The 16,596-nt window shown below is 43.8% G+C and overlaps 1 protein-coding gene across 1 annotated transcript in view; it reads left to right on the top strand.

Annotated features, from left to right (window-relative positions):
- Positions 1 to 10,680, top strand: part of MYOZ1 (myozenin 1) — a 29,223-nt gene extending 18,543 nt beyond the window's left edge. Inside the window, exons 4-6 of the mRNA XM_081191875.1 lie at positions 5,054 to 5,324; positions 6,366 to 6,531; positions 10,071 to 10,680. Of these exons, the coding sequence (XP_081048001.1) occupies positions 5,054 to 5,324; positions 6,366 to 6,531; positions 10,071 to 10,302 (669 nt within the window). The 3' untranslated portion in view covers positions 10,303 to 10,680. The remainder of the gene's footprint in view (positions 1 to 5,053; positions 5,325 to 6,365; positions 6,532 to 10,070) is intronic.
- The last annotated feature ends 5,916 nt before the right edge of the window (positions 10,681 to 16,596 follow it).

Below are 16,596 nucleotides of genomic sequence, written 5' to 3' on the forward strand. Positions count from 1 at the left end.
TTGAGTGGGAGGGCAAACCTGTGAACTCAGGAACCTAGGGAACTCTAGGTTCCAAAATGTGGTGGGAGCCCTGACACGATGGCTAGGAGTATTAGTCGGCAGGGTGTAAATTCAGGCAAGACAAAAATAAGGACTTATTTGCACAATCAATGTATGCGATCCATTGTCCCAAGATGTAGCGAATAGCCACTAGTTTGGATGACTTTAATTATTATTATATAAATTTGTGCAAGATAGGTCTCGCAACAGCTGTTGTATCCATGATCAATTGGTCCTTCAGTGAATATCTTAGTGAACAGCCCATCAATTTATCCCTTTTCTGTTGCCTCAGAACAAAACATACCTATAGCTATTGCAGACAACACACATCCATATGTCTCACCCCATTATGTCTTCATAATGCCAACATAGGTCATAATCCTGCTGGTGTCCCCAGTCTCTCCCAATCATTTTTCATAATAAATGCATTTTTCTATGTACAAACATCTAAAACAACATGATGCATCAATACCCCTTCTTCCCTTTGGCTATTTTCTGATTGGCATCGTTCGCTCATGATTTTGCAGACTTTGCCTAAAGCACAGAGAAGACTCCTCTTTGGACTTTTGTCTCTCCCTTCCACCAAGCCTGGTGTTTGGTTTTGTTAACCCTTCTTCGCTCGGCCTTCTCGAGTCACCATCCGAAGATTCCCTTCCTAATTGTACTCAGGTGGAGCTCATCTGTCCCCAGAACTCTTGGTTTCTTCCTGAACAGCAGCTCTTGGGTCACAGCCACAATAGCTATTTAAAGCACAACACGTTGCTTAACAAACTACAGTTCCCAGGATTCTTTCTGGGGCATGCTTCAAATGTATGGGTGTGTGTGTGTGTGTGTGTGTGTGTGTGTGTGTGTGCAGCTGTAGAAAGGCCCCAGTGGAAGGGAATGTTCCAGTTTAGTGTACCAGATAAGCGTGTCAGATTTCAAGCAGGAAGACCCACGTTTAAATCCCTGCTCAATTATGAAGCTCTGGGGCAGTAACCAGCTCTCAGACTATCCTACTAACATAGTAGTGGTAGACCCCCCAAGTGTCCCTATTTTCCAGGGGCAGTCCTGGATTTACAGAAGCCAGTTTCTTATATGATCCCGGAATGTCCCGCTTTCCCTTAGGATGTCCCTATTTTAATCAGAGAAATGTTGGAGGGTATGAAGACATCTGAAGGCAACCCTGTATAAGGAAGTGGGGTTTTTAAATGTTTAATTGCTGTATTATGTTTTTATATCTGTTGGAAGTCCCCCAGAGTGGCTGGGGCAGCCCGATGGGCGGCGGGGGTAATAATAATAATAATAATAATAATAATAATAATAATAATAATAATAATAATATACTATTATTGAATCAACCATCCCTATTTTCATTGGAGAAATGCTGGAGGGTGTGCAAGCAAAGAATATGTTCTTTTAAATATCCCCAGGCCAGAAACTAAACAATTGTTTCAAGGACAGGTGAACAGGACTGCATCCGTACAAAGATGCAGAGAACAAAATTAAGGAAGTTGTTTACCAAGCCATATACAGTATATCTCACTGAATGAGACCTCCAACTACCATATGATATCCCCAATGACTTAGGAGCACAATTATGTGGGCATCTCCATTTGTTTGATCACCTCCATCCTTCCCTATATTTTGATCTTCTTGTGACAAGGCTGGTAAACTTGTCACCCTTCAAATAGACTTCACCTTCCATCCTCCTTGACCATTGGCCATGCTGACTGATGCTGCTCTGTGCCCTCTTTTGGTAGGAATATGTGGTCAAAAGAGTTTATTTACTATGTACCTAGGAATTAGGATTGTGGTGTATGGGATGTTTTGTGATTGGGCTAGACAGAGGCTACAGTATTGATGTTATTGTGCAGCTAAGTTAGATCAGTGCCCAGGGATTTCCTCTTCTTCACTCTTATCTACCCACATCCCCTGCTCAGTCTGGCTTTCCATTCTCCTTGTTGAAGGCAACCACCAAACTTTTGAGCTGTCTGTAGAAAATCCAGGTGGTGCATGACTGGATCTCAGTAACTGAAATGCACTGGATGCATCTTGCTGCATGCCCACTTTCTATTTTGTACTGCCAGCACCACTAAATACCACCAGTTTACGTGCATGTGATTGTTTCAAATTGTGGGCCTAGCCATTCTTAGAACAGCTCGGCATTTCAGAGGATCAATTGTGGCTTTGTTAAGAGTGGATGCTTTTTGCTAGCTCCTTTTGCTAGATAATGGGACACGGGTGGCGCTGTGGGTTAAACCACAGAGCCTAGGGCTTGCCGATCAGAAGGTTGGAGATTCGAATCCCCACAACAGGGTGAGCTCCTGTTGCTCGGTCCCTACTCCTGCCAACCTAGCAGTTCAAAAGCACATTAAAGTGCAAGTAGATAAATAGGTACCACTCCTGCAGGAAGGTAAACGGTGTTTCTGTGCGCTGCTCTGGTTCGCCAGAAGCGGCTCAGTCATGCTGGCCACATGACCCAGAAGCTGTACGCCGGCTCCCTCGGCCACTAAAGCGAGATGAGCGCCGCAACCCCAGAGTCGGTAACGACTGAACCTAATGGTCAGGGGTCCCTTTACCTTTATCTTTGCTAGATAAACACAAGGCTGGGGTGCCCCACAATTTTGGTAAGCGCTCACAGGGACTTTAGCCTGGCAGAAGAGGAAGCAGATGCGAGGGAGGGAAGCAGCCCCAGATGGTTGTTGGCGGCTGGAGTTTAGTGAGAAGCTGTGCTGAGGAATTGCCCACCTGCAGACGTAGGCATCATCGTCACATGTTCACCCTTCAAGCAGTCTGGCCTCCTGAACTCAGAAACCAGTTGCGGATTTCAGTTTGCATTTGTGCCGCTCAATGCTTCCCTGTTTAGTACGGGAACAGACAGCCCTACCAGCCACAGCTTCCAGCTCCAGGCAGCATCAGAGATGAAACCTTCCATGACTCAGATTCTCTTCCTCTCTTCCCCTCAACCCCCAATCCCATATTTCCTAACGTTCTGAGGGAATTCATTCTCCTTGTTCTTAAAATGGGAAATTTATATAGGCAAGGGAGGGAGATTCCCCAGAGCTCTGTCAGTTTAGTTTGCTTGATGGCTCTGTGCCCAGACTGCAGATTGGATGACCTGCCGTGAAGCCCTGGCGACTGCAGCTGAATACATGGAGTGGAGTGTTAGATAATTCTACACTCAGCCTTGTGGGGTTTTCACTTCTTCTATCCTATATTTAGCTGACCGAACAGCTGGCCTTGGAAGCCTGTTTACAGCCTGGAAAGCTTCTCATCGCCAAACAGTGCTGCATGTAACAGGCAAGCAAAGTGCTTGACCCTTTAAAAAAAACCAATGTGGGGTTTTGCTAGGATCCCTCAGAGGTGATTTTGCAGGTGGATCCAGCGGGCCTTGCAATTCTGCAATCATGTGCCTTTGCTCAACAGAACCTGAGTAGTTGCTGTTATCTCTCTGTTTCATGACTTTGCAAATCATTCCTAATTTTTTTCCTGCAAAATGTATTTAGTGAAGGCAAATAGCTGGATAATATGAACATCATCTAGTTAGTGCACAGATTGCCTGTTGTTGGCAAAAGTCAAAATGACTTGCTGGGATTAGCTACATGGAGAAGGAAAAAACCTGCAGGAAAAAAACGCCCAACAAATCTGCACACAGATGGCATAGCAGAGGTGTTTGTTTTTAATCATGGGGTGAAAGGGGCACCCTGCTGATCAACGTCTCTCAGTGCTATTTCTACAATTTTCAGAATTGGTGGAGGAGGTTCCCTTAGATATCAGTTAAGCTGCCAACCAATCAATGTCATACACTTGTATGGATTTTCTTCCCACACCCAACTCTAAGTTTGTAGGTAAACTTGACTATGTCAAGTTTAAAATTGCAGGTAGGCTTGGTAATTTTTGTTCCTTTTCTAGCAGGTCTCCTCCTGCTGCTATTATGCATGTTTGTGTCTTAGTTGTGCCTTTTACCGCCCGTTACATCTTGAGTGCTGCCCTAGTATTGCAACAAGGGGCACTTTGTCCTAACAATCTAGTTCTCAGAACCTAAATTATTATTATTTCTTAATTATCATTATTATTATCAATTAAATTTGTATCATCTGAATATCACAGGGCGGTTCACAATGTAAGTAAACCTAGCAAAGATACAGAGACTCTTGCCAGCAGCAATTCTCACTGTCGCTCCTTTCTAATATTTTATTTTATCTAAAGAATTTATATGCTGCTTAACTACAACGCTCTCTAAGCGGTTTACAAAGATAACCTTGAGGCCACCCAACCAGCCCTGCCAATGCATTTACACCTATGGCATAACTGCTCACAGGGTGAATTTGATTTAAATCAAATCAATTTAAATCACGATTTAAATCACTAGCTAGTAAGACTTGATTTAAATATATTTTTACAGAAAGACTCATTCTTTCTGGTATAATCTTGATATTTACAAGCAGATTAAGGTTTGATTTTTGGAATAATAAATTTTCAGAGTAGTTTTTACAGTTATATAAAAATTACTGATTTGGTTATACTATTAGAAATACATAGACTGATAGCTATGAAATTATTGGGAGGGTTAATAAGTTAACTGTATATCATTGAACAATTTTTCTGCTGTACTTCATTGGAAGGAGAAAAACAATCATTTCCTTAATAACAATTTAAACAATTTATTTAACTAAAACAATAACATTATAGCATATGTATCCATATTTGTTAACTGATGTGGTTAAGCAATTTAAAAAAACACACAAAAAACCTGGACTGAGTTTTAGCACATATGAAAAACTTGAACAAATCCTTATTTCCTGATGAATAGTATTTGGACTATAATGTAACTTAAATAGAAAACTTTCTTTAGAAAGATTTTTCCTCCAAAAGCATTTTATTTTGAAAATCCAATTTACATTAAAAAAATTTGGATTGATTTTTGTTAGCTGGAAATAGGTGTAATGAATTGTCACCTTGACATTCACACTTCTCTCTCTCTCTCTCTCTCTCTCTCTCTCTCTCTCTCTCTCCCCCTCCTCCCTTCCAGGATCATTTTCAGAGATTCATCCCACCTGGGGGACACTACGGAGTTGATTCTCACGGTTATTCACACAGCGGTGGGAGGATGGTGGGTGGTGTAACTGTAGGGCAGTATGGATCCAGTAAACTGCAATACCCTCCTGCTCCTCCTCCAAAACCTGGGAGCAAAGGTGGAGCTGGAGGAACAGGAGGAACAGGAGGAGGCCACACCGAGGGATCTGCCGGCACAGGAGGAGGTGTGGATGGTAGCGGAGGAAGTGACACCACTGGCGGGAAAGGCAAGTATCTGTGAGCACATACACACATACAAGTTTAAGCGAGGAAAGATGCCAGGGTTTGGGGGCTATTGCTCCAGAGATCGAAATAACATGTTTCAGTTGCGCAAGAAGCAATCCACATCCTGCCTTTTGCATTATCTTTCCCAAAATCTGGATACCCCTGACAGTCATAAAACATTCAATTGTTTATGCTTCCTGGTCCATTTCAGCACCATGGAAAGATGGGTTGGGTATAAAAAATAAAATTATTATTATTATTATTATTATTATTATTATTATTATTATTATTATTATTATTATTATTTCAGTGGTGCCCCGCAAGACGAATGCCTCGCAAGACGGAAAACTCGCTAGACGAAAGAGTTTTCCGTTTTGGAGGTGCTTCGCAAAACGAATCTCCTATGGGCTTGCTTCGCAAGACGACAATGTCTTGCGAGTTCCTGCTGGTTTCCCCCCCTCTTCCCCCCCTTTTTCTAAGCCACTAAGCCGCTTATCAGCTGATCCGATCAGCAGATAAGCCGCTAAAAGCAGCTAAAAGCCGCTAATAGCGCTAATCCGCTTATCAGCTGATCCGATCAGCAGATAAGCCGCTAAAAGCCTCTAAAAGCCTCTAATAGCGCTAATCCGCTAATCCTTCAAAGGGCTTGCTTCGCAAGACGAAAAAAACCGCTAGACGAAGAGAATTACAGAACGGATTCTTTTCATCTTGCGAGGCACCACTGTATTATTATTACAGTATTATTATTCCTACTACTAACTTATTCCAGCTGCATCCAAATAAATGACAATGTGGCACTCTGGTAAATTCATGCAGAATGGCACAACTTGCGTAATTTATTCTGAATGGAGGCTTCCTGATTCTTTGGTACAGAATTTGGATTTTGTTTGAAGCAACCTACTGTCACCTTTTGACTTTATAATTCATAACATTTATCTGCCCCACTGGCATTCTTTTATGTGTTCCTCTGTTTTGCCTTTAAAAAATGACCTAAATAATCTGTTGTTGTTGTTATTGTTGTTGTTGTTGTTGTTATATTTCAGGTGACAGCAAAGGTGGAAGTGGGAAACATGTCTCCATTTTTAAGACCTACATCTCTCCATGGGAAAGAGCTCTAGGCATGACCCCACAAGAGAAAAGCGAATTCACAATTGACCTCCTTTCTTATGGCTCCAAAGCAGACCTCTGCCATTATAAATCTTTCAACAGGTAAGGGGAAACTTTTGATATATTGGTGGAGGCTGACAGTGGATGGTAAGTAAGATTATTGTGAGTTAAACGGAAAATGGATTTGATCTGGAGCTTCAACAAAAGGAAGTAAGACCCTCGTATTAGGAAAAAGACCCTTTCCCCTTAAATGCAAGGGAGATGAGCTCTTTGGTTATTAGGGAAGCTGTGAGTACAAGACAAAATAGCCAAGGTCTGTCGATACTGGAAGTCCCTGTTTCCTGCTAAGACTGAAACAGGCTCTGGTTCCACCCATTGTGAGAAGCCAAGGGTTAGACCTGAACCCCATGCAAAATGGCATTTTGGTTTCTTCCAAATCGATGATCCTATAAACTGTGAAGGGCTGAGCAGAGAAGATGCAGAGAGTACACACACGAAGAAAGATGGAAACTGACAGATAGTTGTTACGAGGAAAACTGCGTGACAAAGTGGCAGGGGAGGGGAGGGTACGTTGAATGTGGACAGTACAACAGCGGGGAAAGATATTTGATTGTTTGTTTATTCAGTTTCTATACTGCCTTTCATCTGGGGATCACAGGGCTGATTACAGAGGCGTACTTGGGGGGGGGCACACGAAACTGGCCTCCACTGGGGGCGTAGGCCCAGGCCCCCCTCCAAGGAGTCACCTATCAGACTGTGGAGAGTGTGACGCATATGTGTGTGTGCTGTTGTGGCAAGATCAAACACAAGATAAGGTTCCCGTTTGTCTCACACTGTGGCACAAAGGCGTGTGGTAAAGTGATTTTTTTAAGGGAGAGAGTGCCGATACAGCCCCTTGCCAAGGTTGCAAAAGACCCTAGGTACACCTCTGGTGGTTAACAGTATAAAAACACAAAAATACGTAACATAAAGGTAAAGGTAAAGGGACCCCTGACCATTAGGTCCAGTTGTGGCCGACTCTGGGGTTGCAGCGCTCATCTCACTTTATTGGCCGGTGTACAGCTTCCGGGTCATGTGACCAGCATGACAAAGCCGCTTCTGGCGAACCAGAGCAGCGCACGGAAACGCCGTTTACCTTCCTGCCAGAGGAAGGTATTTATCTACTTGCACTTTGATGTGCTTTCAAACTGCTAGGTTGGCAGGAGCAGGGACCGAGCAATGGGAGCTCACCCCTTCGCAGGGATTCAAACCGCTGACCTTCTGATCAGCAAGCCCTAGGCTCTGTGGTTTAACCCACAGCGCCACCTGTGTCCCAACATAAAGGTAAAGGGACCCCTGACCATTAGGTCCAGTCGTGACCGACTCTGGGGTTGCTGCGCTCAACCACCACAGTTTAATTAGACAAAGGGGAAGATGAAGTCCCCCCCCCAAAAAAAAACAAAGGGGCCAAGCGACTTTCCCTTGGGAGAGCATTGTGAGGCGTTGCTTTTCCTCAATTAACCGGAAGCAGAATTAAAACAATGATTCCCCAGGGCACGATACTATGTTATATTATCTGGCAAGGCTTGTCCCCTTGACCAAGATCCTTCTATCATGTGTAAAAAGGTAAACGTACCCCTGCCCGTACGGGCCAGTCGTGTCTGACTCTAGGGTTGCGTGCTCATCTCGCTCAAGAGGCCAGGAGCCAGCGCTGTCCGCAGACACTTCCGGGTCACGTGGCCAGAGTGACGAAGCTGCATCTGGCGAACCAGCGCAGCACACGGAAACGCCGTTTACCTTCCCGCTATAAAGCGGCCCCTATTTGTCTACTTGCACTTAGGGGTGCTTTCGAACTGCTAGGTGGGCAGGAGCTGGGACCGAACGACGGGAGCTCACCCCGCCACGGGGGTTCCAACCGCCGACCTTACGATCAGCAAGTCCTAGGCACTGAGGTTTTAACCACAGCGCCACCCGTGTCCCACTCTATCATGTGTACTCAGAAGTAATTCCCATTCAGAAGAAGTCCTCTGCTTCTCCCTTGCAGTTTCAACCTCTAGTTGCTTTCTGTTCAGCACCATACAACAGTAGTAATTAATTGCCCACAAAGCATTTGTTTCCGTTTTTCATGGGGCAGGGGAGGCTTTCATTTCTATGTAATTAAGGGGAAGCTCATCACTGCACACATCTTGAGCGACCTAGAAAGCAATGAGAGAGAGAGGAACTCAATGAGGACACTTCTAATGAAAGGTACAGTAGCCCTGAAAGGCCTCAACAGCACCTTGCCAATTTCTTTCAAGACCGGTCTTGAAAGACCTACATTGGCTCCCAGTACGTTTCCGAGCACAATTCAAAGTGCTGGTGTTGACCTTTAAAGCCCTAAACGGCCTCGGCCCAGTATACCTGAAGGAGCGTCTCCACCCCCATCGTTCTGCCCGGACGCTGAGGTCCAGCGCCGAGGGCCTTCTGGCAGTTCCCTCACTGCGAGAAGCAAAGCTACAGGGAACCAGGCAGAGGGCCTTCTTGGTAGTGGCACCCACCCTGTGGAACGCCCTCCCATCAGATGTCAAACCAATAAACAACTACCTGACATTCAGAAGACATCTTAAGGCAGCCCTGTTCAGGGAAGTTTTTAATGTGTGATATTTTAGTGTATTTTTGGTTTCTATGGAAGCCGCCCAGAGTGGCTGGGGAAACCCAGCCAGATGGGTGGGGTACAAATAATAAATTTTTATAATATTATTATTATCAGACTAGACCAGCTGGTGCCACAACTGCATTTTAAGTTGGGGGAAGTTTGCCACGAATTGGGTCTGTAAAAAGATAGCAGGACCACACAGAGAGAGAGACACAAAAAGACTGGAATGCTAAGGGTTGACAATAGCATCATCAGACTTCTCTGTAAAAGGTGAGTGAATGAAGGGGCAAATCAGTTTATATTTGTTACAAAGCTCTGGTCTTCTAGGATGCAGTCATGTAGAAGATATGGGGTAAGCCAAACTGGTGTTCTACTGGGCACAACCACCTTCCCTTTTAAATAAAATTCTGATTGTTTGACATTATGATCAAACACAATCTGTATTGTGACGTTATTATTTTCTGATTATTGTTTTCTTCAACACTTTGAGATGAAGCCTGCAAACCTGGTCTCAATACATTTATGAACAAAGATTTTGTCTCCATGTTGATTTGTTCATACTTCCCTGTTTTGGAATGTCTTTTTTGTCTTCTTTTTTTGGTAGTGTGGAACAGAGAAGGGGTTTTTCTGCCCACCGTGTCTCCATTCCAAATCACCCTATTATGCGTAGCTGTTTCTCATTCCCCTGCCCTTCCTTTCCTTTCCAGGGTTCAGACGTGTTTTGCTTTGGATAGCTGGAAAATAAAGCTAAGCATCTTCATTATCAAAGTAGTGGCTGGGTTGGCTTTGTCCCCGGGTCACATATAGCTAGGGCAGGCATAGGCAAACTCCAGCCCTCCAGTTGTTTGGGACTATAATTCCCATCATCCCTGACCACTGGTCCTGTTAGCTAGGGATGATGGGAATTGTAGTCCCAAACATCTGGAGGGCCAGAGTTTACCTATGCCTGAGCTACGGCTTCCCTATGCACTGAACTGTCCCTGGCGCTGAGGCCAAAACCTTGATTGCCAATTCTACTTCTCCCTAGGACTGCAATGCCGTATGGGGGATATGAGAAGGCAGCCAAGCTGATGACCTTCCAAATGCCCGAATTTGATGCTGGCCCTTTGGTACCCGAACCTATCATTGTGTGCAGCCAAGAAGTCACCAATAGACCGTCTTTCAACAGAACCCCGGTACCCTGGCTGGGGTCTGGAGAGCCTACTGAATACACCATTGAAGTGAACGTGCCAGTTGCAGGTGAAACAGAAGAATTATAGAACCTTCCTTTCCCGCCCCATCCTTTCTGCATCTGCCCACATGCAAGTCTGTTACAAGGAGCTGAAAAATGCACTTCCAGTCCCAGAGATTCCTAATCTTTGTCCTTAGAACAGCCAAGTTCCCACTAGGTTCTCAAACGTATCTTTGCTGTGGTATTTATCCATATCAGAGGTAGAAGAAGGAAAGCACTAAAGTAGGAAAGAAGAAAGAGAGATGGTGTGGGGAGGGGGAGATAAATGACTTATATATCTGCCCTCCAAAACAAAACAAAGGGACAGTCTTGGAATGTTTAAGCTGCCTGCCTGCTCTGTACCGGGTTTGATCCTGTTTTGTCATTTGGCAAAAACAAATAAAGCATCTAGAAAGAAAGAAGACAAGACTCTCTAATCTTTGTTTCATGTTCACAGTTTATTTAAAGCATCCACATCCTATTTTACATTGCGGGGGTGGGGGGGAATCTAACAGGGCACAAAGAACTACCATTCAGCTTTGCCATGTTCCAAGGTTGCCAAATATATTTGTGGCTCTGGCATGTAAGGATGCACCAATCGGACTGGCACCAACAACCGGTTCAGTTGCGCATCAACTGCCAATAGGTAGCTTTTGAAGTTGCGCAGCTCTTGTGGAATTATGCTGCTCATCTGCTTAGCAGTCCAAGAAGAAATTTAAACCTTTTACTCATCAACTTCCTGTTTGACCAGCCACAGTCTAAAGGCTCTTCCACGCAATGGCTGGATCCACACTGCAGCCCCTTACAGTTTCAAGGTATTGCTATACTAGGTTGTTGTTGTTGTTGTTGTTGTTGTTGTTGTTGTTGTTGTTGTTGTTTACAAATGCAATCACTGCTCATTTAAAAAAATATATATAGCCATTTGGTTATTGAGAATAAAATGAAGTATAAAACTTTATTCCTAGAACCATCCAGCTAGCTGAGATTAAAGGTTAAAAGTCAATTTCAAGCTGCCTATTTTGCAAAAAGGAAATTGGTTGAATACAGTGGTACCCCGGGTTACATACACTTCAGGTTACAGACTCCACTAACCCAGAAATAATACCTCGGGTTAAGAACTTTGCTTCAGGATGAGAACAGAAATCGCGCGGCAGCGGCGGGAGGCCCCATTAGCTAAAGAGCTAAAGTGGTGCTTCAAGTTAAGAACAGTTTCAGGTTAAGAACGGACCTCCGGAACGAATTAAGTACGTAACCAGAGGTACCACTGCACTGGGGATTTATCCCCCCCCCCAAACTAAAGTAGTTGACACAAGAAATCTACTTTAAATAGCTCCAAACTTTTTGGTGTTAGGAAAGTGATGGATAATACACTAACTACTGATTAATGGGAAGATGTATAACCACTTATGAAAGGAAATCGGGATGAATGTTCATTGTCATATAGTCAACCTGCAAACAAATCAGAAGGAACATGGGGGGGGGGAAATCCTGACATCACCAACTGCCACGTAAGCTGTGTGCAAGCACACCAGGAAGCATGCCCAAGAAACAGGCGCCCAAATATGGTGTGGGGGCAGAAGGTGAGGAAAAAGGGTACTTAGCTGGTTTTCCAGGACTGACACCACTCCTATCAGTAACTGTATTAATGTCATTCAGGTGGTTGACATGACCTGAACTGCAGAAGGAAAAAGCAACAACTCAACAAAGTCACCATAAAAGTAGGCTGCAGAATCCTGAAATAAAGGGTCAGTAGTTGCAGTATTACTTCAAGATGGGGTAATGTACTTGTGTCGTGTACTTCATAAGCAAGCCAGAAACACAATACAGTTCCAAGGCAGAGTGCAAATATGGATCTGACCAAGAGTCATAGTATCCTAGCTGGGATTTCAGACTTTACTCAATACACCTCTCAGTTCCTGTTCAATGGTAATAGCATGCAACCACTTGCCTTGGAGCCTCACTTCCTGTGAATAATAGAAAAGTCACACTGAGATGGGAGACTGGAAATTCCCCAGGTATGCTGGCTGCACTTCAAAACGTTACAAATTAATTGGCCTTTTTCATGGAATCCCCTGCTTAGTGCAGTCAGATTTAAGTGAATATTAAGCAGCATTTGTGTAGCCATCACTACCCCACATTTGGCCAACCCTCACCATGATCAACTCCTGCCCAGAAACCTATATCCCCATTGTGGAAGGATGTGCAGATCCAGAACTGGCCTCCACAGTCACCTACGAACACCTTTACCTTTTTACGTTTTACTTCTTATTAATGTGTAGGAAGGCAAAGGTAGGCAAAAAGAGTGTTTATTTTGGTAGACCTGTGGAGTACGGAACATCCCCAACTCTGGAAGGATTTTAGCAGAACAAGTCGGACTGCTCACAGTTGCCACACAAATTCAGTTACACAGCACCTCAGCCAAATTCCACAGTGCATATTGGATGAGTAATTACTTCCACATTCTACTGGAAGCACACAAGCATCTTCCAGTAGCCCTGAAGCAAGTGCAGACTTGGGGCTTTATTCTATTTCTTCTTGTTAAGTGTTTGCCTTAATTATTTTGGGTCCCGCAGAGAATCTCAAGGCATCGCCTCCACGGCACCTTCAGTTTCTGAACGGGTCAGTACACAGACACGATGACTTAGAGAAATGAGTGACTCTTGTGGTGAAGAGGCAAATCTTTTGAAAAATATGTGCATCTCCTTGTAGTTTTCAGATAAACATATATACTTAAAAAAAAAAAAGAACTTGGTGTTGCAGTTAAAACATATTGCGAATACTAAAAATCCCAGCTCTATCAAAGACAATAAGCAAAAGATAGCTGAATGAGGCTTGGACTGCCCCCTATAGGCTTCACTGATTATTTATTACCCTAACTAATAAACGCAATACAAAACAGAATACATTGCAGCACTACCCATATCAATCCAAACCATGCCCAGCAAGTCAAGCAGCCACAATAGAAATATTCTAGAATTTAGAGAATTTAATTCTCGTTTTCCTGATAGTATTTCATAAACAGCTGAAACAGAAGAAAAATCAATAAAATGTCATTCTTCAGGGTGATCTACATCTGGCCATTCTTGAGATCTGCATATCCTTCTAATTTAAGCATTGCATGCATATGCAGAACTTTTGGCAAATTATCCTTCAATCGAACTTCATCTGCAGCAACGTTCTTGTACATTTGTGTACAGGGGAAGCTCAAAAGCTGAAGTGATCCGCGATTGCACTCTGATCTGGGTTCACCTGCGAGGCAGGCGAGGAATCCTTCCTTGGGGAAGTAACATACCAGTCCTAAGGTGTTGAAAGATCTGCCTAGGCCAGCAGAACAGAGGCAGCTTGTGCTGGAGAAGACTCCTATGGCAATCTCACAAGCGCCACTGAGCCTCTTTAGTCTTGTATGCAAGGTTGAAAGTAGACGGTAGCTACATTTAAATCATCTATTTGAGATTATATATTCTAATTGCGTATGAGGATCAATGCAAAACCCATTTAATCATTACTTCTGAAAACAACCATTGCTGCTCTGCATTGAGAGGCTCTGCCATGGGCAACCTTCCTGAAACTGGTGGCCTTCACATGGACTTCTGTGAATATGTGTCAATCTGAACTTTTTCTATAGTTTATTACTCTAGATCAGTGCTTTTTTCTTAAAAAAATGTTTATCAGTACTCTCATTTTCCCACTCATATTGAAATATTGCCCCTCAATGAGGCCAGACTTAGATTCACAAAATGTTTAGGGGTATGCTTACCCTTGTGTCCCCCCCAGAAAAAAGCACCGCTGTAGGTAATTGCATAAGTAAAAAGGTTGACATAGCTTAGTATGACAGGAGAACCTTCCTGACTCAGGCAACCAGCCTGATCTCAAAAACATGTCCTGGAAGAATAAAAAAATTCCTTCCAGTAGCACCTTAAAGACCAACTAAGTTAGTTCTTGGTATAAGCTTTCGTGTGCATGCACACTTCTTCAGATACACTGAAACAGAAGTTGCCAGATCCTTCTATATAGTGAGAAGGTGGGGAGGGGTATTACTCAGAAGAGTGGTGGGAATGGGAGATTGGCAGATAGCTGAGATGAGCCTGTTGACGACTCTTAACGACTGCAATAGGTCTTACAGGAAAAGGCAAGGGGTGAGAAGGTGAAAAATGGCTTAGTCATGTATAATGAGATAAGAATCCAATGTCTTTGTTCAGACCAGGTCTCTCCATGGTTTTAAGTTTGGTAATGAGTTGCAATGTCCTGGAAGGCATTTAGAAACACCCTGAGCTTCTAATACTTTGCATAAAGGTCAGCACATGTAAATCTAGCTACCATTAAATTTTACTTACCACTTGAATGGATACCTATCAAGATCATAGTGGGATAATTTTGAGACAGGAGGCGGACAGGAATGGCCAGTTTTGTCAATCCATCGCTAGAACCCTGTCCTTTCAACTGTTAATTAAGCAAGATGGGCAAAGTTGGGAAGGAAGCAGGAAACTCTGGGATAAGTTTCAATAGCAATGTAAAGCTGTGGAAATTATAGGACTTGCTAATCTCAAAGCCCACTGCATTCTCTTTTGGAATGCACCAACTAAAAACAGTACAAAAAACGCTAGATTTTGAATGTTTAGTTAGCTCTCCTAGTGTAGCACCCTGCTTGTGGTTAACGCTTAGCTGGAATGAAATATTCAACGCAGCAATAGAGAAATTAAAATAATAATTTATTTGTCAGACAAATAAATGAGAGACACAGTGGTATATGGTTACCAAAGCTCTGCCCACTCCAGCCCTGATGGCCAGCACTTATATTCCCTCAGCCCACCCCCCCTTGCTCCTCCTTTGGCTGCCTCTGTCCAATCAGCCTGGTTGAAATTCCTATTGGCTGTTTGCTAGAACCAATCACAAAAGATACACCCATTTCCTATTACCTTTTATGGGAGACAAAGAGCTATATTTCCTTCTATCCATAAATGGCAGACAAGTAGCCATATATCTTACATTTGCCTCGACCAGGCACCTTAATTACCAGATCACCTTTTGCCCTATTGCCCTATTCACTCCAAAACATGGCTAATTAAATTTTATCTTAAACAGAAATCTTGGGTTCACCTTCTCACACACCATCAATGAAATAAGAATCTAACATAAGAATCTAACATTTCTTACTTTCTAAATCCTATAGCCATCACTTTCACTAGTACTGACCTTGGGCAGAATGTACTGATGGCATGCTAGGCAAAATGGCCTCAGCTGTGAACAGGAGGGGGAACTCTGCATGCTCAAAACTCTGCGGTTTCCCAAAATACAAAAAAAGAAAGTGAGAAAGCCACATGCCCCTAACAGAAACAAACAGCCCACCCAGACTGCACATGAAACGGCCACTAGATGGATCTAAGACAGGCATAGGCAAACTCCGGCCCTCCAGATGTTTGGAACTACAATCCCCATCATCCCTATCTAGCAGGACCAGTGGTCAGGGATGATGGGAATCGTAGACCCAAACATCTGGAGGCAGGAGTTTGCCTATTGTTAAGTTGTGGGCGAGCATATCAGACGACACAGTGATTCTTCCAAAGCAGCTCTTTATTTGTAAGCTGGAACAGAACTGAACTGAGAAGCTCAATCAGCCTGCTTATATAGAGCTCCACTAGAATGCAACAGTAACCATTTTCTGTAACTAGCCAATCACTGAACGTCACTTTCGATCCTTCATTTGCATAACTATCTACAGTATCCCCCTGCTGGCCCAGGGTGAGAACTTCAGTACATAACACCTATGCCTGGTCTAGGACGGTGCATAAAAGGGGAGCTTGGAACAAATGCAGAAGTGAGAGGGGCAGTCAGCTAAGCTGCCCACACATAGCACAAGCCACCTTTTAATCACAGTGGAAGAGAAAGCAATTGTGCTGGATCTTGGAGGTAGGAGAAATTAGGGCAAGGAAGTGGTGGGGTGAGTGAGGATCCAGGAAGAAGGGAGGGAGAGGGAAGGGTAACAAGTGCAGCAGCGGCACCCAAGAGACATGGTGCAACAGCAGAGAGAAATAAAGGGTGCAGGAGAGATAGCTGGTAGAGAAGAATCTGGAGGCAGCATGTCTTCCGCACAAACACACAAGGCCTCACTTGTCATAACTAATAGTCGTTGATAGATCAGTCCTCTAATACAGGGCTCCACTGGGCTCCAGGCTGTATCTGGCTCCTCTCCCAGCTCACATGCTGCTTCCGGTCCATCATCCTGTCTAAACATTGCCTAGGAGAAGGCAGAGGAGGAAGAGATATTAGCTGCCCTTCATTCCCCAGACGATCAAGAGCGAGAACAGGGACCGATGGAGCGACTGCTGCACAGATTCACACATGA

The sequence above is a fragment of the Podarcis bocagei genome (genome assembly GCF_964188305.1).
Source record: "Podarcis bocagei genome assembly, chromosome: 4".
NCBI lineage: Eukaryota > Metazoa > Chordata > Lepidosauria > Squamata > Lacertidae > Podarcis > Podarcis bocagei.